At 38.5% G+C, this 23386-nt stretch overlaps 4 protein-coding genes across 4 annotated transcripts in view; 2 read left to right on the forward strand and 2 right to left on the reverse strand.

Annotated features, from left to right (window-relative positions):
- LOC140934650 (protogenin-like) overlaps nucleotides 1–366 on the forward strand; it is a 35624-nt gene extending 35258 nt beyond the window's left edge. Inside the window, exon 20 of the mRNA XM_073384239.1 lies at nucleotides 216–366. Within this exon, the coding sequence (XP_073240340.1) occupies nucleotides 216–260 (45 nt within the window). The 3' untranslated portion in view covers nucleotides 261–366. The remainder of the gene's footprint in view (nucleotides 1–215) is intronic.
- The window catches only part of LOC140933545 (annexin A5-like), a 330251-nt gene that overhangs the window by 152714 nt on the left and 154151 nt on the right, over nucleotides 1–23386 (reverse strand). The window lies entirely within an intron of this gene.
- On the reverse strand, nucleotides 2489–9957 carry LOC140933537 (uncharacterized). The gene is made up of 4 exons (XM_073383128.1): nucleotides 8992–9957; nucleotides 5668–5724; nucleotides 4588–4914; nucleotides 2489–3817 (listed from the first exon to the last, which is right to left on the reverse strand). Exons 1-4 carry the CDS (start codon nucleotides 9262–9264, stop codon nucleotides 3524–3526), a joined length of 951 nt encoding a protein of 316 aa, XP_073239229.1. The 5' UTR covers nucleotides 9265–9957; the 3' UTR covers nucleotides 2489–3523.
- LOC140935660 (phosphatidylethanolamine N-methyltransferase-like) lies at nucleotides 17867–22595 on the forward strand. Its single transcript, XM_073385230.1, has 7 exons — nucleotides 17867–17948; nucleotides 18451–18561; nucleotides 18988–19103; nucleotides 19559–19704; nucleotides 20533–20644; nucleotides 21263–21337; nucleotides 22399–22595. Exons 1-7 carry the CDS (start codon nucleotides 17892–17894, stop codon nucleotides 22454–22456), a joined length of 675 nt encoding a protein of 224 aa, XP_073241331.1. The 5' UTR covers nucleotides 17867–17891; the 3' UTR covers nucleotides 22457–22595.

Consider the following 23386-nt stretch of genomic DNA (forward strand, 5'->3'; position numbering starts at 1 on the left):
GCTTTTTATGGAAAAAATATTGATGCATGCTGTAATGCCATAATACGCGAGAGTTATTTATCTCCCTTTGTAAAAAAAATCCCTGGTGAAAGATTTCATATAAGTGCTATATAATATATTTTCATCATAAGCTTATACCTTTGTAATTTATACTTATATATAATATATGCACATGCATTTTTCATTTCTGCCTTCTTCTGTTGTTATTTTTTTAGAAGCAACAAGATGACAATGTGGCGATAATTACTTTACCAGGGTAATTTTTATACTTGGTCCTCTGAAAACATATTAAGAAGACAACACAACATTGTACAAGGAATATTATATATTATATATTTTAAATAAACCCTGGAAAGCTAAATACAAGATACCCTTCTTGTGTTGTTATTGTCTTTAGCGTAACTGATAAACCTGGTCGGATGTTAAAAAATGCGTGAAAATTACTCCCCTATAAAACTACTGTAAAGCGGGTAACAAAAAACGAGTTGAAAAGCGACGTTGCGCGTTTTACCACTCGCGTTCAAAATTGCGTTGCAACAAATCAGGTTGTTGCGACGGTTGTTGCAAGTTGTGTGTATACTGACTTCTGATTGGATAAAATTGCGCGGGACTCAAGCCATACGCGGGAGCCAGGCGTCACTTGCTGCAAAGCAAATTTGCTTTAGGCCAATAAAACGCGCAACATGGACAGAGTTTGTTGCCAAAAGTAGAGTGTAGAACTACTCTCTTCTTTCTACAACAAGTTGCAACACCCTCGTTTGTTGCAAGACAGGTTTGATTCGTAGGTGGTAAGACGCGCCACAGCGCTATTCAACTCAGGCCTAGTCCCATCGTCGAACTTTTCACGAGTCATGGGACGAACTAAACTTGGTGACATAAGTTTATGAAAAGTTCGACGTCTGGCTCACTTAAGTTCATCTGAATGAGTTTGGATCGTCCAACACGTTCTATCCGTCTGCTTAAGACAGATAGAAGACGATCGTCTCCGGGACTAACGTCGATCTTCACATGCGACGAACTAAACTGATAAATTCAAAATTTGTATGATTATGTATATTTAACATACAATGGAGGACAAAAGAAGTTGGGACTGTGTGAAAAGCCCTTCCAAGCAGTTGTTACATAGGACCCTGCTCCTAAGGACAATTTTCTGTTCGGCTTTGGGTTTATACCATCGTCCCCCCACTTTCCCTAGCAATGTTGTGACAAAAAAAACACTCATTTTCACCCATTTTGCCCCCAATTTAACTTTGTTTGGGGTGGGAGGGGAGGGGTCACTAGTTTTAGTAATATCACTGGAAAGGTCTCAACACTTTTGACCTCCATTGTAGTTGGGGAGAAAATGTATTGCTGATCATAAAATTGCTTTTTTACCTGTTTCAGTTGATTGGTTCGACGCGTCCTAAGTTCGACGCCTGAGCCAACAGACGATCTTAACTTAATTTAGGTCGACCCAAATTAGAGTTTGCGTCGTCTCAGAAAAAGTTCGACGTTTGGCCTAGGCCTCATTTTGCAGCAATGTCGCAAAAGAAGTTGCACGTTTTTGTCGCCTATTTTGCCATACCTCAATAGGAGCCGAACGTTACCGTCCCTCCTTCCTTTAAACTGCAAGAGAGTAGTTTTTTTTCCTCAAAATTTGTTTTGCAAGGTGCGAAGCGCCGGTGTAATCGATATTTTCGTGCCAAGAGCGTGGGCCTCAGGCGTGTGTGTGGCGTGTCTGTCCCCAGTCTCACTCTCCGTTTTCACCATCACTCCAGACTCTTTCCTCTGACCGCGTTCTTAACCTAGGCAAAAATACGGGCTATAGTCTATCCATCTTTTGCGGGAACTTTTCGACTGAAATGAAGCCAAGTGAATGTCAAGCAAAAGAAAGGCAATAGAAGTGAGAACTATGAGAAGGCTCGAAAACTGTCGAAATTTTGCCTCCTCTGCATTCCCGGATCACTTCGGAAATCAGGAATAGACGGCATTCTCGTTCCCGGTGCCACTCGGCTTAAGTTGTAACAGAAGAGTTTTCAAGGCCACCTAACCACTGACGGGCTCTGGAAACAAGAATAAAACAAAAGGCAGCTTAATGCTCGACTTATTGACAGCGTTTGGGTTCTCTTTGGCTAGAAAACTGAGGCGTTTTCCGGGTAGAATTTCCAGAGGCGTCGTCTGAGTTAATAAAGGCCGACGTTGGGTAGCAAGGGGTGATGGGAAGGCACAAGTTGAGAAGTTCTCTTATTTTCCCTTCCCATCACACCTCGCACATTAGTAACATTTCTGCCCTGACAGTGAAAGCAACTTTTCTAGCTTGTCTCGTTCCCAGGTGTCGCTGTGGAGCGAAAAACAGAGCTCCGGGTATCATGGGAAGTATATGGGAACCTTCCTGAAAGATTGCGCTCGCCAGGGTACGACTGAAAACTAGGTGCTCTTTGTTCAAGCATAGTAATCTCCAATCGTCCAGAACACTTAATTTCCTATACAATAAAAAAAACAAGCCAAATTATTCTCCATTGTCGTTTTATTGTATCAGTTACGGTGCTTGTAGAAATCATCTGATTAGGTCAATTTTAATGCAATAAAAGTAGGTTGCTATCTTGGTTATGAAAGATTTTCTTATTGAATCCATTTGTACTAATAATTATCCGTTCGTGTAGTACACCTGATACGTACAACTATATTTTTAAAACTATATATATAAAACATCTCTGAGAATCCAAAAACTAAAATTACATTTTCCTTTTCCTATTTACAGCTATATACACAGTTCTTGGAGCTTTGTACAACCTTCCCCAGATTTGTGTTATATTCTAATATGCCGAAGACTGGCGAGCTTAACTTAATAGCCTAGTTGATTTATCTAACTCCGTTTAGAAATACTTTTCTCATCTAATTCACAATTTTCCTCCTCTCCCCTCCTCGACGCGGAGATCAAAGCCTTCATAACGGGCACTTCCGAGTTTTAAAAACTCTCACTTTCAAAACGAGCCTAAGTGCAAAACCTTTCTTGTGAAAATGAGTTTTTTTGCATAAGAATAAAAATAATTTTCATATCAAAGGCCTCGCACTTTCCCTCGCTTTGAGACAGAGGATTGGGACAACTCGGACATGTCGGAAATTGGCTATTCCAGAGTTCTTTTTCGATAAACCAATGTCTGTTTGTTTATTCTGTTAAAGGAGGCGTGCCATAATCCTGCGGTCATTTTCTCAAATATCAAATTAAGTTTTTAGAGAAAAACTAAAGTAGTTTTTTACCAAGGGTCTACATTGCAGATAGTTCTCCATTTTGTCGTTTTTTTTTATTGATGAGCGCGCGATCTGGACGCGCAAGTTCTTTCGCTCGATATTTGCCGTGTTCATTCAGTTTGTCATGGCAAAAAAAGAGACGCTGCAAGCGGTCTAACAAAATAAAAAAGTCGCTAATGTGAGAGAATTTCTTGGTCGACTACTGACTAGCTTTGGTAAATGTCAGCTTTTGCTCCCCAAATGGTTCGTCCTGAGTCACTGCACTTGTCTGCGCATGTCCAGTTTAGCTGATCTACATCTCACTGTATGGTGGTGGTGGATCATGTCGTGAATTTGAGTTATAATTGATGACGTAGTCTCTTCGTGGAATGCTGAGGTCGACCACGTAATGTGAGCAAGGAACCTCTCGCACAAAGTTCGATGGTGTTTGGCTTGTTTGCGTCTCGATAGTAGAACGCTGCAGTTCTGCAGCTCCGATTTCCACGTCTTCCTCTTCTTCAACGCTAAGATCGGTTTGTGACGTTTGAGACTGGCGCGAGTTTACAGTGCATTTGCCATCGCCTTCTGATCTGGAGTGTAGGGTGGCCTAGAATAAGAGAATGTTGAAGGTTAGAACTCTGAAAGAATTTCTTAGTTTTTGGCAGAACGTTCTTAGAATCGGTGACACCATCGACTAACTTCAAAATTTTGATCGGCTCCGGCTACAAATAGTCCGAACCTATTTCAATGCATAACTAGATAATTACCTAATAATTATTATGCCTTGGTATATTGACTGAGCGGCCTCGGACTGAGATTTCCACGTAATGGCCTTACTCTCGGTATGCGGTATGTTAATTTTCAAATTAACTTTTAATTCACAGTCACGGTAAAAATTATCAATCTTTCAGTGACCCTTTAAGCCCTAAGAGTGATCTGCATGAAATTTCTCCTTGTAATATCAATGCTTTGTAAAACAGAGTGGTCATGAGAATTGAGTACCTGATCAGGGAAGATGAGTGTAATTGATATTTCAACAAATTTTTCCCACTACTTCTATTGAAAAAGCATGGGGACAGTAAATGAGAAGCAATTTTGATATTACTGTTTAAAGGGTTATCTGATGACTGCGTTGGTACGGACTGAACGAAAAGAAAAGTAAAGAAAATTAGACTTCTGATCGGCAACAAACCATGATTAATTAAGAAATGTTTTTATTTTTATTTATTTATTTTTTCATTTTGGCAGATTTGAAAATATTTGACTACCTTGACCTTCTTTCTTTTTCGTCAACTCCCATAAAAAGTGAGCAATTAGATGACTTTGAAAAACAAGCAAGAGTTCATAACAAAACGACTGCACCTTTGGTCTGCATACCTTCGAACGTTGTTTTCGGCAAAGCAACATGGTTTCCATGACAGCTGCCACAATGCACGTGATCCACCCGCCCCCATACACTCCACTCATGCCATAAACGAGGTCCCTGAGTTTAATCTGTATGCCATTACAGTTGGCAGTGTCCCTAAAGATGATTGACACCTGTCGCAACTCACTCTGATGGAAGCACTTGCACGAGTGCTCGACAGGGTAAAATTGGCAGCTGTCCATCTTAGAAAGAAGCGGTGCTATTTCAGTTCCAGCATGAAGTGCCCCGGCGAAACACAGCATCGCAGCAGCGACAGTGAACACAATGGATGATATGACCTGTTGGATTCGGATAAAGGTAAACAAAACGTGAGTTAGACTGCCAGCAGTCCCTTTTTTCTTCAGATTTTGCGAAGGGAGCGCACGCGCGCGCGAGCGTTGATGTGCCTCTCCCGCCCCTCTCCTTCAGTCACGTGCGTGGCCATTTTCGTTTCTCGAGCGTTTCGCTAGCTCGACGGACTAAGAAAGAAAGAGAGACTGTTCGTAGTCTAAACATGAGTAGGAGGCACGTACTATCTCAATATTAGGGGGCTTAAACTAAAACGTTCAGTTGAGGGACGCGCGTCAACTAGAAGTGGAATTTTTGGACAGTGGTTTCGTCCAAATTTTCGGGCAAATGGTCTCTTTAAGGGTAAAGACACTTAGCACAATTTGGCAGCGTCAGTGAAGGCATATCAAAAGGGAAAGGCCGCACACGCCCAAGGTTTTTAATCTGTCAAGAGCCATTCGGACTTCATCGCATGGAGGCACACTGTACGAGGGTTATAAGGACTAGAACGGTTTGACGTCGCTCGCTCTGTGCAGTTCAATAGCTAGTCGAGCAAGGCTCTTAAAAGAAAATCTCTCTTGACCCAGATGATGAGTTCAAAGATAAACTTAGGCGAACGCAGATCGCGCGCGTAGCTCTATATTTTACAAAACGAAAGTTTGATTCTTTAGGAGGAAAGACTGTGAATTAATTGTATAGTAACGACATACAAAAGTAAGCATGCCATTGCCTGGAGGCAAGCAATCTATCAGTGGGCTACTTACAAAGACTCTTGAATGTGTTTTACACGTGAGCATCAGTTGTAGGCCAACTATTCCTAACTGCAAAGGAAAAGCAAATACAACACTCCCTGTTAGTGAGTGAGCGATTGACCATTTGTCATTAAGACGTTTTGGGGATGTTCTTCTTCAGACGATTTTTAAAAATTTCTTAAATTCCTTTGAAAATGAGTGGACAAGAATTCTCCAACTTTGGCGTTCTATGACATAATTAGTGTTAAAGAGGGTAATTAGCAAATTGGTAGAAGTTGTAACTTAGTTAATTACAGAGGGGCGATAATTATTGGTAATTAAAAGTTCTATTCTTCTCGTCTTCAAACGATACCGACCAACTTCACCTTTTTATTATAATACACCCAAATAATGTTTTCGGGACTAAAAAATTAAATTTGGAGCCAGACTTTGTAGCCCTTGTTACTTCGATACTATATGAAAACACATTCAGCTCGGTATTGTTTGAAATTCCTTGTACACTCGCGCTGTCAGAAGTGATACATTCAGTTATTTGCATGCATCGGGCTGCGAAATCGTGCTATTCCCAATAGAGGATTCCCTATAGAATCAAGAGAGAATAATGGATAATTATCCACTTTGGATAATATGTGAAAAAAAGTTCCTCAGTTGTAAGGCGAATCCTCTTAATTGCAATGCCTAAATTTAGAGTTGATCTCTGAAAAGCAAGATTCCAAGTGCTTTTATTTGTCCTTTCTCGTTTTTATTCAATTTTTGATCAAATAAGCAGGCATGTTCCTCTTTTTTCCGTATGATCGAACTCTTTTTTAAAGCTCCAAAAGCAAAAACTCGGTGCGACGTCACTGTTACTATCTTTTGGCAGAGGCTACTGTGGTAAAGTTCACTGCAGTAAAAAATTATCGGGCAGGCACCCCTAACAAGAAACTCCCCTTGCGGGGTACTTGAAAACCTTTTAATTTTTGCATGTGAAACACGGCGCTCACCGTAACATGTGTTTTTGTTTCTATGCAATTGAGATATTCCACACGTGAGCTGTAACAGGTGGTTGTTTATCGCCGTAGACCGCAAGTGTTGATTTAATATTTTCTAAGAACATGAAAAGAATCAGAACAAAAGAAATGTGTGGCATTTTCTAGGTACGATTCAGCAGGTTCCTACATGAAAGATCACTGAAACGACTTGTTGACGATCTATGTTAATGCCAAAGCAAATCACACATTCGCTTTCAAAAAACTCTCGGCGGTGTAGATCCGAACGGGCCATAAGAACCGTGTGCATTTCAAAACCATCACTTGAATTAACTTCCCTAGAAGTAAGTACATCGGTGTTTCTGGGTTTCTTGATAGGTGAACAATCTCAAAGATCGCCCTCGCTGAATTGTTTGCTTTCAAAAAATTCTCTTTCTTGTCATTTACCCTTGTTGATTCATTCTACTGTTTTCTTCTGTTTTGATCACTTTCGCTTTAACTTTTTCCATTTCCGTTCCTTTTAGCCTCCGACCACTCCACCTTTTGTTTACGACTTTTTCAATTAACAGCTGATTTAATCTTTGTGCGGCTCACTCCGCTTCTCTTTTCATAAATGGAAATCGTTTTTACCCGTCGCTGAGATTTAATCTGATTTGATTGGCTAAGTTACCTGAGGGACAAAATCATATCGGGTTTCATGAGCGAGCTTGTTCCTTCCTAAGTTAAAACAAGGTCATTCCTTCTTGAAAGGGTCTCCAATGCTACCTTGAGGATTAAAAAAACAGAATGACCTCCTTTACAACCTGTTAATTTGACTCTTTCACATGCAAATACGAAGGGACGCGGCACGAGGCTGTAGTTACTTGCTATGCAAATGAACACGTGCAGCAACTTAACTTTAATACACATGATTTGATCATTCGATCTTCAGATCCTTAATGCTCTACTTAACTATTTCCGGCAATGAGCCAAATCTTTTTTTTTTCTTTTTCAAATCTTAGCTTTGGATTTTTCCGACATTCCGATCATCTCTCACCCTTAAATGCGCAAGGTGAAAATATCTTTACAACCATGAATCGTTAGTTTACACCCAGTCTTCAAAATCCCTCAGAATGTTTCCCTTTAAACTATTCAGATTTTTAGCCGCTCCATACACCTAAGTCGAAAAAGCATGCAAAAATTAAGGTTGAGGTAAAATCGAGTGTATGCAAATGAAGCTTTCAGCTACAAAAGCAGATCGCGATATTGTACAATGAAAACAAAACATTTAAGTGTATCATTCAAGACACACGCGTAGATGGCTCTACAACAATTGTTTTTCTAGCCGCGGCACGTGTCTAAAGAATTGTGCCAAAAAAGGTTTCCTTCAACAAACTTGATCACCTCTGAATTTGAAAAGGTGCATTTGGTCAAAGAGCTAAACATCTTTAGGTCGTGCCTTGATTTTATTGTTTTCTCTTTGCACGAGCCATTCTGCTATGTTGCCAGGATGTCTCAAGTTAGGGGTGTGGTTTTAATATGCACACATCGCCGTTGTTTTTTGCATGTCTTTAATAGACTCCATGAGATGTTTCTGGTCATAAAGACATTTCCTTTTCTATAATTTTACTCTCACAGCCGATATTAAATGCTTCGTTTAATGTTCGCTAGGTTTTTTGATCGGAACGTGCCTTACCAATTGCATGTTATCAAAGTGTAGACATCAGTTTGAGAACGTTGTTGAATATGCATTAGCGTCAACCGACACTTGTTTCTGTTGACATAATTTACTTATATCCCTTAGTTAAACTTATGAGAAATTCGTTGGAGAAATGAGATCTTTGAAAAATTTCTTATTCAGATCAGAAGTTACTTCATAACAAAACGGAGATTTGCGGAAAACTAAAAAAAATATGGTATTGTTCTCTCCAAGTTTGTGTGACTCTATTAACTCTATACTGAAACCAACTATTTGAATTGTCCCTCCGCAAATATAAGTTTGGAAGCGCAATGTGCCTGTAAAATCAGCAAGGTTTGTTTCTTTCGAGTTGTGAACTCCGTCTTCTGTAACTGATAGTATTTGGATATCGCAAAATTGACTTTGTTCTATATATAGTTCACCGACATTTCTTAGGCGAATTCGTGACTAGGCAATCTTACCAAGTACTCGTATGACAAAAGGCTTGCAGAAACTTGACAGTTTAAAACTTTCTAATGACTTTCCATAATCTCTTATGAGTAAATTCGTGTAAAGGAAAGCTATGAAAGTTTCAAAGACTTATAAGACTTCAGGAATTTCTTCCTTGTTTAACACAATAGAATTAGAGTAATTTAAGAATAACAAGTTTCTTTCAGAATAACACAGGAAAAATAACCGATAATGACTTACCGCTGCCGCCGTTACATAAGATGGTATAAGCCCTTCTGTATGATAAGCAGAAGATGTTACTTTGCGGATGCTATAATAACCGATTCCCAGCAGACACCCAATGGAAAATATCGTAAATCCAAACACCGGTAATGCCACAAGTCGCTTTCCGCAGCACAGGTAACTATCGCTCTGCTTTGAGCCTCGGTGAATCACGACATCTTTAGTTCGAAGCAGTTTTTGGTTGGCGGAGTGCGATGTTGAAGGCGATCTTGAACTTTTCGCCGATGGCATGATCTAACTCCTTGCGATTTGCTGACCACGAGCGTGTAGATGCAAAATTGACGTTCCTACTTCCTTCGTAGTAAATTTTACTGAGTAATTAAAAAAAGGCGGGAAGTCGATTTTGTAAGCTTTTTCTCTCCAGATCTTGCTACTTTCGTCTTCGAAAACTTTACGTGGGATCCCTGTACGGTTGCAGAAAAGTTCAGCTCGATTTGTGTTGAAAATTCACGATTATACGGTTTCTGAGCGTCGTGTGCAAAGTTACGTATCACTGCAAAAGAGCTTTACGAATGTTTTGATAACCCAACCGAGAGCAGTCACTGTTGTTTCCAACGTATTCTTTGTGACGTTCGCTATTGTGTAAATTCATGAATGGACAGTGACACAGTTGAATGGACAGCACGAGGCGCCAATCTTGCTTATTAGCATAACAGTGGTCCACCGACTTAATTACACGCACAGAATGCCTATTCAGGCCAAGTTTAAACAGCTCTGCTTGCAGGTGGCTCTGATCAGGGAATGAATCGGACAAAGAATCAGGTGTTTTTTCTGTAAGGCAAGATCACAAGTAGATCAAAGATTTCTGGTTGATTTTTGGTCACACGTTTCTTTCACACACCACTAGAAAAGGTAATCGAAAAAAATTAAATTTGATTAGACGTGCGCAAGAAAAATGAATCAACTCAACAGTAGACGGAATTCTTATTACTTTGATTTAAAGATACCATCTCGAAGCACCGTACTCAGCAGCTGAAAAGCCCTTTGCTAAAGCGTTATCCTAGAAGTTGCTTTTACGGCTAATTGCGGTTGTTTTTTATGGTTGATAATGCTCTTAGTACTAAACCGTCCAATTAACAGGTTTTTGTTTCTCCTTTACTCATAGTGTGGGTAGTTTTTAAAAATAACCCCATGCCAAATAATTTAGTTGCGGTGGGCATCTTTAAAATTGTTGAATTGTTTAATAATATCAGGAAATTGCCCGATATTGCTCGGGTGCTTTAAATGTTTAGGCAAATAATTATCAGGAGATGTTAATACTGACAAACCAGACGCGGAGGGCCGTGTTAATTAATTGCCCCATTTTCTAGGAAAATAGTTTGTATTTCGAAGCTAGAGTTTGTTTGCTCTCCGAGTATTGTTTTTTTCAAAGCGACGCTGTAAACGAAAAATGACATGAACGGATTAAATCTTTTTCTTTTTACTTATTGCAACACACATCTTCAAAACAGGCGGACGAACAAATGCGGTGAGGAACACTTCATTTTGAATAAAAATGCTCCAAAACAACTGTAAAAAAACCGCTAAGAATTAAAACAGCAGCTGCTTGTTTCTATCAAATTACATTAGTTTCTTAAGAAAAGAAAGCGTTTATGAGGTGTTTATGCTAAAAAAAAAAGACACGCGCTTTCTTTTTCCACCCAGGAGCATTATTTTTTTTCATTTTTTATGAGCTGTCTGGAACATATAGCAAAAAATCTGCGGTGCAAAAACAAAATGGTGGCTTCTTAAACAAACTGCACCCTAACTTTGCTAGTTATCTCGTTCTTGTTAATAAAGCAACGCTTCTGTTTAATAAGTTTCTTCTGAAGTGATGCGTTTAGTATCTACACGAATCTCACATTTAATTAAAGCATAGGCCGTTCGGGCTCTTCTTTTGGGACATTATCTTTCAGTCCACTCGCCATTTTTGCCGTCTACTCCGACACCATGAGTTCAATCACAGATAGCATCTTCTCACACCTCAAACCGTTGTTAAACTGTTCGTTGCTTATTTTGTCCTATTATTTTTCTTGGCAACTCAATAAGATTGTGACAGTTAATTTTGCGCGCTGACTGTATTGTTCGCGAATTCCTTGCACTAATGCGAGGGTGCCGGCGACGCCGAAAAAAGTACTGCTACTAATTGTCTTTTTATGTTTTGTTTCGATAATTTTCCTAACAGGATTGAGAGGTCGACTTTTTGTTTTGAAATCAAATGAACAAAAACAGACTCAGAGCATGTTCAACAAAAGTACGCTAAAGGATTGTTCAGGACTCAAATGTGTACATACAAAAATGAACGGTGCGCGTTCATATGAAAAATTCGAGGGCGCAAGGAATCACAAACAACTTGGTCTCCTGAAACACGCTCTAGCTTTTAATAATGAAAAACTTCGGACAACAGAAGTCAAAGAAAGCTCCTTAGCAATTAAAAACATTGTTTCTTGTTTCAGTCATTGTTTTTTATTGTGTCGTTATATCTTGTGATGAATATGAGGCTCACTTGGGATTACTCTAAACAGCGATGCGCGCGTAATTTTCAAATCGCTAATTGGTTCGGCAGAAGACAAAATCAGTGTAGTCAGTGCGAGCTAAACACGATTAAAAGCAATTTAATTAAATAGGTTTTAAAATACAGATTGTTTTTCACAGAAGTTTCTTGCTGATGTATGACGAGGCTCAAGTTAAACGACATTCTCAATACTCTAAAAGTGAGTTAACTTTTAAACGGTTTACGTTTTATGCCTGAACTCACTGATTCAGTTATTTTTGTTAAGCCTTATGGGTTTAAAAATACAGTAAGCTCGTTGGTTATTAAAAAGGTATGATAGTAGCCTGCGTGGCCAGCGCGAGGATTTCACTTACAGAATATTGCCGAAAAAAAGTGAAAACTGACTACTCAATCCATTTCATTTTTTATTTTATTTTATTAGATTCGCCAATTATTGGCAGGGTCACCGCAACAGCATGACGCCAATTACTGCGGGCCCGTAACAGTCCCTCCCCCCATGAGAGATAGACCACCACATCGGGGACTACGTCCCCTACTCTTTACTAAAAGCGTGTGGGTTCTTTAACGTCCCACAGAATTTGTATATGAAAGGGTTGTCAGACGGGGCCTACGGTTTATTCTCCTTATCCGAGAAGACTAGAAAGTCTAACCGTTTGCAGATGTCTTTACAAAAGCAGCACTTTCTCCTCAGTTATTTAAAGACCCTGAGTGTTGGTCCGGCCGGGACTTGAACCAGCGGCCTCCCGCTCGGCAGACCGGCGCTTATCCAACTGAGCTAACCGGGCGGCGGTTTTATTAGTGACGAAGGAAAAGGAGGATCCCTAAGTTCTTATAAATAGTTGATACATCAGTTATAATTGAACTATATCCCATCAGACTTACTTCAAATGTTTAAAAACAATGCAAGGTTCACGGTTAAAGCCGTTTTTAAGACTGTTTGCCTTTTTAACAAAAATATTCCTTTAATAGAATAATGGGTATAGCGTACAAAAATTAAATGTGAGGCTTTTCATTAACTAGTCGTTCGACAAGAATGAATGTGCGTGTCTAACCATATTATGCACGTAAAAAGAGAGAAATCTTATGTTCTGCACAATGCCGTCACAGTGAATCAGAGCTGACAAATTGCTTAGAAGGACTTCGACTGTTTAGCCGTTTATTAATAACAATTGGGTAGTGTCTGAATTTTTAAAGATAGCTTTTCTCGAGAAATACAAAAAGTTTTCGCTAGTTTCACTACTTTCCGCCTTAAAATTTCTTTCCCTCAAACTTGACTCTTTTCAAAGAAGGTTACTTTGCACATTTTTGCGTCATGAAAGTTAAAGATGTCAGCTTTATCAGGCCAACTTCTTTGCTAAAAGACAGGTCTTTTAGGCAGTAGTTTGCACAATCCAAGACCGATTGAGGTCTAACTAATGATAAGGTGGTCCCCCATGGGACATTTTTTTTTCTCTTTATGATCGAAAACGAGGAACCGAATCAAGATATTATATTCGCCGAAGAGTATTGCACCATTACATATGCTATGAAAAAATTTACTCGCTATAGCTCTAAAGTCTGAGGGCGTCACTGCACAAATCTGGCGCACAAAGCCCTCGGTTTTTCGTCTATAGGAAACTGGTTGCACCTTTGCACGCTTTTCTTAAAAATTTTGTTCATGCTATATACTCTCCGTTGTTTCAAACTAAGTTATTGGTGGTTTTAGTTTGCGAAACAAGTCTGGGCAGGAAAATCAGAGGAATCTAGCGATGTGCAACTGACTCGCTTGTAGTAATTATACGGGCCACTATGGAGCTAATCAGATGCATCCAATGACTGTTTTCTGTAAAATATATTTTCGGAGAAGCAAATACTAGCTAGAATTTTCTATTAATAGAGGACAGCAAAAAAAATTCTAGATGACCGTTTCGTTCATTGACGCCACTTGCACAACTCCCATAATGCACCTTTAATTTGCCCCCCAAAAATTTTGCGTAAGCTTCTTTTCCAATTTCTCTTGGGACGGCTGTTATACCCAGGAGAAACGAAAAACAAAGGTTATGCAAAATTTGGGGAAGCAAATAAGGGGCATTATGGGAGATGTGCAAGTGGTGTTTGTACAATTTTCGCAGCTTATCATGTAATAAACTCTCTCCGATTTTCTGAAGTTTGATTTTCACAATTCACTTCTCAAGTTAGGCTACTTTTTGTAGAAAAAAGAAAAAATCAAATTTTCGCGTTTAAAAATGCATCGGAGGGAGAGATGAGAAAATTTCTCACTTTCATAATACGTCAAATTGTAACTAAAATTTTCGGGAAAATAATACTCAAGCCCTTGTATTTTCGAAAAGACTCAAGTTTCCTAGGATGACAGAACAGATACAAATTTTATAGCGCCGCTTAAAATGCATTTCTCGAGATCTAAAAGTACTCTGGATAGCCTAAAACTGTTTTTTATGTATTTAGGAGGAAACCGTCGTTGGGTGCCCCTGGCTAATGCTATTTTCCGCGACAACATTCGTTCTGTTTATTTGCTGTTGGATGATCAGCTGGGTTTGCTTTGTGTTAGCTTACCTAACATAATCACAGGTTGAATAATCGATATATGATAATCATATATTAGAACTGCGGGATGAAGAATTAAACGTAGAGAAGAGAAGATCATGGCAGTTGTGGACGTAACTTTTGCAGCCGCGAAATGAAAACTTGGAAAAACAAATCAGGCTTGTAAGGGGGAACCGAACCTTGAGCGGTGTTTAAATCCCGCGCAGGGAGACTTTTTTCGGTTTTTTTTTTTGTTACTGCAAAAGCTACGCCCACAACTAAATTGCGGTGATCTTCTCGACGTTTAATTATGATAAGTGATCGGAATTTTATTAGGGATAATTAAACAATTGATCGGCTAATTTTCATTGTGCTATGCGTACACTGTGAAAAAAATAAAGCTGATCGCTGTTTTGCCCGGTTTGTTATGCTTACAATTTGTACCAGTCAAGCTGCTTGAATAAAAAGTACCGGCAACACAAGTGTTCTAGAACATCTGATCAAGGTAGCGTGATCAAAGCAGGTACCGCAGTATCTTGCAATTCGGCATGTGATCATTCACTATGCGCCGGGCAGGTACTGCAGTGCTCACGTGCTCGAAAGTTCAAAATAAAGATTTTTAAGGCGGGCCTTTTCGATCGCTGCAAAAGAGCTGTGGTCATAAGGAACAGTACTGAAGTCCTACAATGTAAGTCTGCTGAAAGCCAAGCTACTACACATGTGGGATTGTCGCCTTTCCTCTGAAGATTTCTTTTTTATCACCCTCTTTTTTCTCTTTAACCCTTTCACTGCCAAATTTAGCCGAAAGCAAATTTCGACCAAATTTCCAAATTTCATTGTGTGAAATTTTGAAAAACAAATAGCACCATGTGTAAGTACAGGCAGAGAGCTTTCATTTGAATGGTCACATCATAGGATTTTGTCCGCAGAATCAAAAGTTAGAGTCACCTTACAGAACTCCATCAAACACTCTGGCAGTGAAAGGGTTAAAGACTAGAAAATAAAAAAATGCACAGCAATAATTAATTAATTAATGCTGAAAGCAAAAATCTCCCTGCGTATGGCGTTCGCTTTTAGAACCCTTTTTAAAACATTTTTTAGAGGTCTGACTGATCACAGAATCGAGGGAATACATTAAAATACACGCAATATTTGACAACTTTCAGGGGCGTAGCGCGAGCAGATTTTGAAGTGGTCCGTACGAAAAGAAAAGTTAAGGCGAATAAGGCGCACCAAACTAAAAACTGCTCCAAAACTCGTAACGATTCTTTGCCATTTATCAGAAGCTATTAACACAAGATTGAGCGAGCCAAACACTACCTGACTTGGCTAATACGCGCAATTTTAGGACATTTGTGCGTGTGTGAGAGACTAGAAAAAAAAAACGTACAAGCCACAGAATAGGGAGTTTAAGGTACCATATCGGTGACAGCAGCAAAAACGGTTCTTAAAAAGCCTTACTACAATCTTCATCGCGATTATTTCAGTTTATTTCCTACTTCAGTTGTCAAAAGAAGGCGGATTGTCCTCGAGATGAATTCTTGGTAATCACATCCGAGTTCAGAAAAAGAAAGAAAATTTCTTCGTAGCTTGTTTACGTCACAGTATCAAAAAAAGTGCCGCACTGACATGCAAAGTTGTTGTTTTGCTAGTCTATGACTACTGCTTTTTTGACGTTCTCCTTGCCGTCACCGTCCTGGCATCTTAAACTGATTTCCTAAATATAGGGAGCCAAAAGACAGATGTTTCAGCTTGTTTGCTTGCTGTATTGCACTCATTTAATCTTTGAGCGTTAGTTGTTATTAAAGCACATGTTCCGAATGAATAAAACCACCAGTTTACACGATCTGCGTCTGTGCACTTTTATCCGTTTTTCTACATACGGGGAAAACAAGAAGAACCCCTCCCGTGAAAAATCTCCCTCCACGTGCCTTCAACTGATTTATTAAGCTCGCTCTTAAATAAAGGTACCCGTTATGGCAAAGATTTTTCTACTTTCCCACGCTTTTTAACAGTGGTAGCTAGTGGTACCTGATCTATACACAGATACGTTCATCTGAACAATCGGTTTTAAACTAAAGGCTAACCAAACAGTGTTTTTCCTCTCTTGCCCCCAGTATAGCGTGCCCAAAAACTTGTTTATAAACATACAGATAAAGGTCAACCACAAATTTCTTGTCAATTTGCGTATTCTTATCTTTTTGTTTGTAGAAACAAAGAGGGAAAATCCAATAGTTTGTAGAAAGTATCAGTTTTCTGTTTTAGTTCTTAATATCTTCCTTAAGGAAGAAGGATTTTTTTGGCGCCTTGCATTTAAAAATCTTATCTTCGGTGGTCCGAGAATCATTACCTGTTACCACAGAGAGTTTTTTTCTGGCGTTCCCACGCTTGTTCACAGTGGTACCTGATCAAAAACAGCTGAGATCGTACGTATGATCAACCTGTCATCCAACTAATAACCTTTCCTGCTGAATTTGTTTTCGTTGATGTAGTCCCAGTAAACGCGTGCCCTCTGAAGCAATTTCAATGCAATATCTTACTATAATGTACGCAGCTCTTCAAATTCACTTGCGATATTTTGTAAACAATAACTTATGGTTTCCGGGACGTCGATACACTCCATTTGGTCAGAAAACTCAAGCCCAAAGCATTAACTGACATAAATTAATACATACAGTGATTCATGTTGCTAGTTTCTGTTTGACTTTTAGCTTTTGACACGCTATGATGGACTATCGATCATGCATTTGAAGGAAGTGGTTTTAAAAGCACGGTGATAAGAATTGCTCCAAGTTTTTATCAAAATTTTAGCAATCAGGAAATCTCAACAATTGTAGGGAGATAGCATTAATTAATCACAAAACAAAAACTAGCCCTATAGCTAGTTAGAACTGAAGTTCGTCTTAATACATTTTTGTTTCAACTCAACAATCATGTATTTAAAATTGTAAAATAACTGAGCGAATCCTCGCGCGCTGATTGGTCGAGAGCTATGGTCTAAGAGAGTACAGACCATGGAAGTGACGTAACATGCCAAGAAGTGCCGGTTGTTTTTTTTTTGGTTTTTCGTAAAAAAATAAACGTTATTGTAAAAAACAAATCGACCACAATTTTCCATGGTCTACTTGTTCACTAAACTGGCTCATGAAATGCCTGAGGGTCAATTAGTCAATTAAGTCTATTTTTTGTACTAAAAAAAGTTAGGTTAAATTGCAAATTGTAAATTAGTAAATTAACCAAACGGAGCCAAAAACGCAGAGTCTATCTATCACTGCTGAAGCAATGTTTCCAAATGTTTCACTACCATTACGTTATTTTAGTCACTGAACTTGTTATTACGCCTTCGTAGTGATCACACACAGAGATGTGGGTTATCTTAGCAGACGATTTTATTGAATTGCCCGCCTTGGTGAGAAACATAACTCCGAGCTGCGCAAAGCAACTTGAGCTCACTTTCTTATGGCGTCAGATCGGGGACAAAATCGATACTCAGATTTCGTGGCCTTGGTGCCCTTGCTGACCTAGTCTGCTACACAGCCGTTTTTAGTGTCGTCACGCAACGCTCCTCCCCACAGAGGGAGGTGCGTTGCGTGACGACACTAAAAACGACTTTGTAGCAGACTGTTGCTGACCTGGGGGAAAGTATCACATAGACAATAAAACAGATGGGAATTGGCAGTCGGGTTTTGTGCAGAGAAAAAAAATCAAAATCAAAACGGGCATCCAGGTGATAAATACTCCCCAGGGTGGGCCAAAGGTTTGATCACGTGACATATATAGTAAACTTGGCGGAGGGGAACTTGAACGAGCGGGGAAGAAAAGCCTGTCGCTAATTGCATTTATGGCGGAGCGGTTGCTCTCCTGTTGTGAAGTCTTCGAAAATTTAAACTTAACTGAGGTAAGTTTTACTTTTTCCATACATATTTGGTGACTAGAATGCAAGACATCCTTGCAGCACAGAGTTATGAAGACCGTACGAACCCAAAAACGATCAAGTGGAGAAGTGCTTTCACATTATAAAGTTGAAATTCGGCGTTGCAAGTTATGTGTTGTCAGATGCAGTGTTTCTGTGAGGCCCGAAAAAGACTGTGAACTTTTCAGTGGTTCTTTCTTTCGTTTATTCTTTGGTCTCAGTTCACTGGCAAAAGCAGTTGTCTTAAACAAAATGGTCTAGCTGCCACACATTTCTGATTAATATTAGATGTACTGTGTGATTGTTAGCTTCAACATATCATCAGCGAATGACAAAGCTCTGCAATATTATTACATTTGTAAAATGTTAACTGGCTACTATATATGTACGTAATGAGGCTGAAAAATGTGATGATGATGATTTTAGGTATATATCCCAAATTTCATTCAGAACAAATTTACTAACTTTTTTTCTGTTGCTGGTCAAGATGGACTTAGATATTGGAGGGATAGTCAAGGATATACCAATCACTTGGAGAAACTCTGATCTCTGGTTAGCTGCTGCTTGTATCATGTTCAATCCTTTGTTTTGGAATGCTGTAAGCATCAAACTACGTTTTTAGTTTCTACTTTGTAATATTTTTACAGTAGAACCCTACCTGTAAATCTTAGTTAATTAGGATCCTAGAAGAGGGGGTGGGTTGCACTGCTATATATGGGCTATATTAAAGCATGTGCCAGCTTGAAAGGTAGGGTATTAAAGCAGTAAACCCTTAAAATCCAAGTTCTCCTTTCTTGCCCCATATATTTCTTCTAAAAGTAGTGGGGAGAAGTTGTAAAAATATCATGAGAATTAATCCCGAGTGATAATATCCTTAACTTGCCATGATAAGAAAAATTTCTTTGATTTTTGACCAGTGCTATAAATAATATCCATTACAACCATGAAGGTGCATTTTTCCTTTTTGTTGAAGTTGATATGTTATGCTGATCAGTGAGTAACTTAAGTGCTTTTTAATGAACAGGTTGCTCGCTGGGAATATAGAACCCATTCCCTGACACATTGCTGTGGCTCTGCCAAAAGAGGATGTTATTTGCTAGCTGCTGTTATTGTCCTACTTGGGCTGTTCAGAGACTACAGGTAAAACAGATTACAAGTATAACTCATGGATATTATTCCAACATTGTTTAGTTTCAAATGCCCTTGCATTGGTATATAGCTGAAAGGGGAAGGCCTGACACTTAACTTGAAGAAAAGCAATCCTTTCAAAATTTGACGTTTCAACAACAATATGTCACTATTATCAATGCCAAAAAAAAAGTTATGCTTGCTTATAAGCTTTAATTATTTAATTATTTTCCTGATGGGTTGTCCTGGGGTAGGCTAGAGTTCACTGATAAAGTTATGCTGGATAGGGGACAAAGGTATGAATACATATTGAAGTTACCTCACCCGGAGTAGTCTTACACAGTCTTTGATGAAGTAGCTATTATAATCCTTAAAAACGTATAAATTGGAAACTTGTGTGTTTTTCTTATTCGTCTTCTCAGCCAGTAATTTTTTCTTGAATTTGTTTTTCTAATTCTGTTGGACAGGTTTGAGAAGGCAATTTCAAGCCAGCCCATAGCAGATGTTCTGTGCACTGATCATGTTCAAATTTGTGGCTCTTTACTGATTCTAACCGGCACAGTTCTTGTTCTTAGTAGTTTCTTGTCCCTTGGCATTCTGGGAACATTTCTAGGTGTGATAAATATTGTTTCTCTTTCAATTTATTTCATTACTTTTCCTGTACCTATCCAAAGAAGTTTATTGTAAAAAGCATTGAACTACACTAAGTGTGGTTCCAGTTTCACTGATGTAAAGCTTCCGAGTTATGTACCAAATGTAACCAACTCAACTTTGCTTGCTTTCTGTACAATTGTCCCTCCATAATGAAAGCAGTTAGTCTGCCATCAGTCATCAACATGTCCTAGTGCTCACCTTACCACTGGTCAATAGCTTCAACTCAAATTGCTGTTAGAGTAATAAATAATAAAGACTTTAATTCATTAATGTGTCAAAAGCCTTAAAGCTTGCATGGAGTGTAAACTAATTGTAGACTCCTTCATTTTCTAGCTTCATTTCCTGTCTTATAAACAAATTTACCACTATTTTTGACTAAGCAGCAGTATATGGCTCAGCTGCTAGCTGCGATGTAGCCACTGGCTTTTGAGTGGCTAAGTTTTCTGCAATTAAGCCAGGGTTGGCCAAAGGTAAAAGCTTTAAAATATTGATGCATAGAGGACTGTCCCAAAGACAGCTGTTCCATTGAGAAATATTTCAGTTATTGTCAAACTTACCAGATTAATTTTAATGTAAATGGATAAATTCATATTTACTGAGGATGGATGGGACTTAATTGATTTATGCCATTGAGTCCAGTTGATAGAATTTTACATTAACAAATATTAATGTCAGTCATGAGTAATGCAATGAAACAGTTATTTGCTCAATCAGTTACCAATATATTGGCTTAGTTCCATCTTATAAACCTATGTAGCTTGGTAAGTTTTTTCTTTCCTTTTTGCAGGTGATTATTTTGGAATCCTTTTATACCAAAAAGTGACAGGTTTTCCCTTCAGCGTCATGGACAATCCCATGTACTGGGGATCAACTATGAACTTTCTAGGATATTCATTAAGGTAAAAAAAATTGCTTTAATGAGCTTTAATATTAACTATATTTGCATGCACCACATGCCTCAAATAGCTTTGGTAGCCAAAGAGAGTCCTTGTTGTCAAAATTTGTAATAATTACATGTATGTACCACTAAAGTTTTGTTGCTGTTGTTTTAATATCAGCATAAATAGCTCGGACAATGTTCACTTTTTAATATTAATTTTGCATTGTTATTCTAAATTCTACCAAATGAACAGCTAAAATTGTGAAATAAACTGTTGGAGTTCAGATCATAACATATTCATTGGGTGGCCTGGTAAAGCAGTTGGCCTTGTGTCCCTCATTCTTTGTTACTAAAATTTTTAGACTTTCTAGTCTTCTCGGATAAGGACGAAAACCACATGTCCCATCTTAGAGCACTTTCTCATCCGATTCTTGTGGGACGTAAAAGAACCCACATACACCACTGTTTGAAAGGAGTGGGGGGTGTAGACCCCGGTGGTGTGGCCAACCTTTCCTGAGCTGGGTGGGTTATCTGTAAGGAAAGATCTTTATATCAGAGAGGGATAACCTCATGATCCTCCTTCTTTGGCTAACTGTAAACAGTGTATGTTTATTCATCCAAATTATGGTTGTTTCAGGCAGTGCAGTCCTACTGGATTAGCTTTAACAGCACTGGTGGCAGTATGTTATAAGATAGCCCTTCTCTTTGAAGAGTAAGTTTGTAACAGTCTCATTAAAATTTTTATTAACCAGGGCTGTATACTTATTCGTGTGCCAAACCTAACTGAATGCATAATTAGGCCATTTTTATGATGAGGTGATTTTACCACCTTAGAAAATTCTTAATTATTTTACTTTTTTGTGTAAATAATAAATATTGTTGTTCAAACCCCACTGGGAAATTTTATTAAATTTTGAAAAGCCTGCATTCTGAGGCCCTTTGAATTTCAAAACCATTTGTTTCATGTATTGAGAAAAAAGCTGCCACTGCATTTTACTATTGTATTTGCACTTCTTGGTTGTTGTCATAGTTTTGACCCATCTTACTTTGTACTATGTGTCGAAGCCGACTTATGTAGCCACCTTCCTGTTATGACCGCACGTAGTGAATGGCCTTATGTATTTTGTGATAAGAAAACCCTGTTAATGAGGCCTTCCAAGGGGTAGAAGCAATAGGCAACATTGCCCCGAAAACCGGCAAAATCCTCTCAGAAAGCACCAACAATCAACAGAAAAAGAGGAAAGAATTGTGACAGCAACAACAAAGTCTCTTCCATTATTTCCAAACATTTCCCGTTATTTTTTTTGGATCGTTTCCTAATTATGGTATTGCTCAAGAACGGTCCCTCGAGAGACAGATTCTTAATTCTGTTCAGGTTCTATATCTGCTGTAAATTCCAAATTGAGTATCTCAAAAATTCTTTCTGAACAGACAGCAACATTTTCTTCCTAGCGGAAATGCAACAGCAACATTTTTTTCCTAACCTACCAGGCAAAGGGCAGCCTCAGAAATGACCGACAATATGACAGTATACCCCATACCCCCCCCCCCCCCACCCCAGAAGGAATCGTTAATGCAGCCACCTTGTAAATTTGGCCAATGTACAACCATTCTACAAAGTCCTCTTTCGTTCAAGTTCAAGTTTATTTCAGATTATTTTGATGCAATCATCCAGGCATGAAAGTTATTAGGTGTATTCACGCTTATTACATTAATAGTTTTTACTGTTTGTCAAATTTCATACTTTCTGACTTATTTTTTTTGTACTTCTAGGCCTTTTACTGAAAGAATTTATGAAGAAAAGAAGATGAGAGAGAAAAAAGTGGATTGAAATGTTTCTAAAATGAAAATCCCCACCTTAATTTCTTTTAAACCACAAGTGTACCATTAAGTTTATATAGCTAGAAAAGGAATGATGAAGATTAAAATAATATATCGAACTGATTGAAAATTACAGCTATTCAAAGTTCTTAAAAGACCAACAAATAATAATTATGAATAATGTATAAATCCTATAATTCTATATACAATAAATCATTGAAATTAAAATCTCTGTTGAAAGACCGTCTCAGATTTATTTGTCTTCAAGAGCTCGATTATCACCATCAACATCATAATCAGCTAAGCTCATATCTTGAGCTGCCCTTGTTGCATTACTTTTGACTAGTTTTTTCCACTTGGAAATGTTTTGAGTTTATTTTAAAACACTCTAAAATGGGCTGATTATACTGTTTGGCACTGATAAATCAGTCTTGGGCATCCTTTCTTTCTCTTCCCACAAACTCATTCCCTGCAGAACAGTTTTTTCAATGTTGAAGGACATTGTACTCTTTTCCTAAAGAGGAAATCTAATATTTTATTCCAAAGCTTACTGGGCAGCCACATCTTGACACAAATAGCACAGGAAAAAATAACAGATTCCCATTTTTGATATTTTAGGGTATTTAAAGAATACCCACAAAAATCCCAAATTTGGAAGAGTGAGACAAGTCCCAATCAGGGATCTTGGTTGGGAATTCCCTGGTTGGGACTTGTCTCGCCTTTGCCAAATGTGGGATTTTTATGGGTACTCTTTAAATACCCTAAAATATCCAAAAATGGGAATCTGTTATTTTTTCCTGTGTACCCTTCTAGAACCCCAACTTCCTGCTTTTTTTCTCTCCTGCCTCCCATACCTCTTTATACACAATGTTTTCCTGGGCTCTCACCCCCTGTCCTCTACCACAACGTTCTTGAAAGGAAAATTTCAAACGTCAACATC

This window comes from Porites lutea, chromosome 4, assembly GCF_958299795.1.
Source record: "Porites lutea chromosome 4, jaPorLute2.1, whole genome shotgun sequence".
In the NCBI taxonomy this organism is placed as follows: Eukaryota; Metazoa; Cnidaria; class Anthozoa; order Scleractinia; family Poritidae; genus Porites; species Porites lutea.

What these genes read in the sequence shown, in the direction of transcription:
- LOC140933537 (XM_073383128.1), bottom strand. Translation starts at nt 9,264, where the DNA reads ATGCCATCGGCGAAAAGTTCAAGATCGCCTTCAACATCGCACTCCGCC. An exon ending in CTTATGTAACGGCGGCAGCG is followed by an intron (nt 5,725 to 8,991) that starts GTAAGTCATTAT and finishes TTTCCTTTGCAG; the next exon opens with TTAGGAATAGTTGGCCTACA. An exon ending in GCCGAAAACAACGTTCGAAG is followed by an intron (nt 3,818 to 4,587) that starts GTATGCAGACCA and finishes CTCTTATTCTAG; the next exon opens with GCCACCCTACACTCCAGATC.
- LOC140935660 (XM_073385230.1), top strand. Translation starts at nt 17,892, where the DNA reads ATGGCGGAGCGGTTGCTCTCCTGTTGTGAAGTCTTCGAAAATTTAAAC. An exon ending in ATCCTTTGTTTTGGAATGCT is followed by an intron (nt 18,562 to 18,987) that starts GTAAGCATCAAA and finishes TTTAATGAACAG; the next exon opens with GTTGCTCGCTGGGAATATAG. An exon ending in ATAGCCCTTCTCTTTGAAGA is followed by an intron (nt 21,338 to 22,398) that starts GTAAGTTTGTAA and finishes TTGTACTTCTAG; the next exon opens with GCCTTTTACTGAAAGAATTT.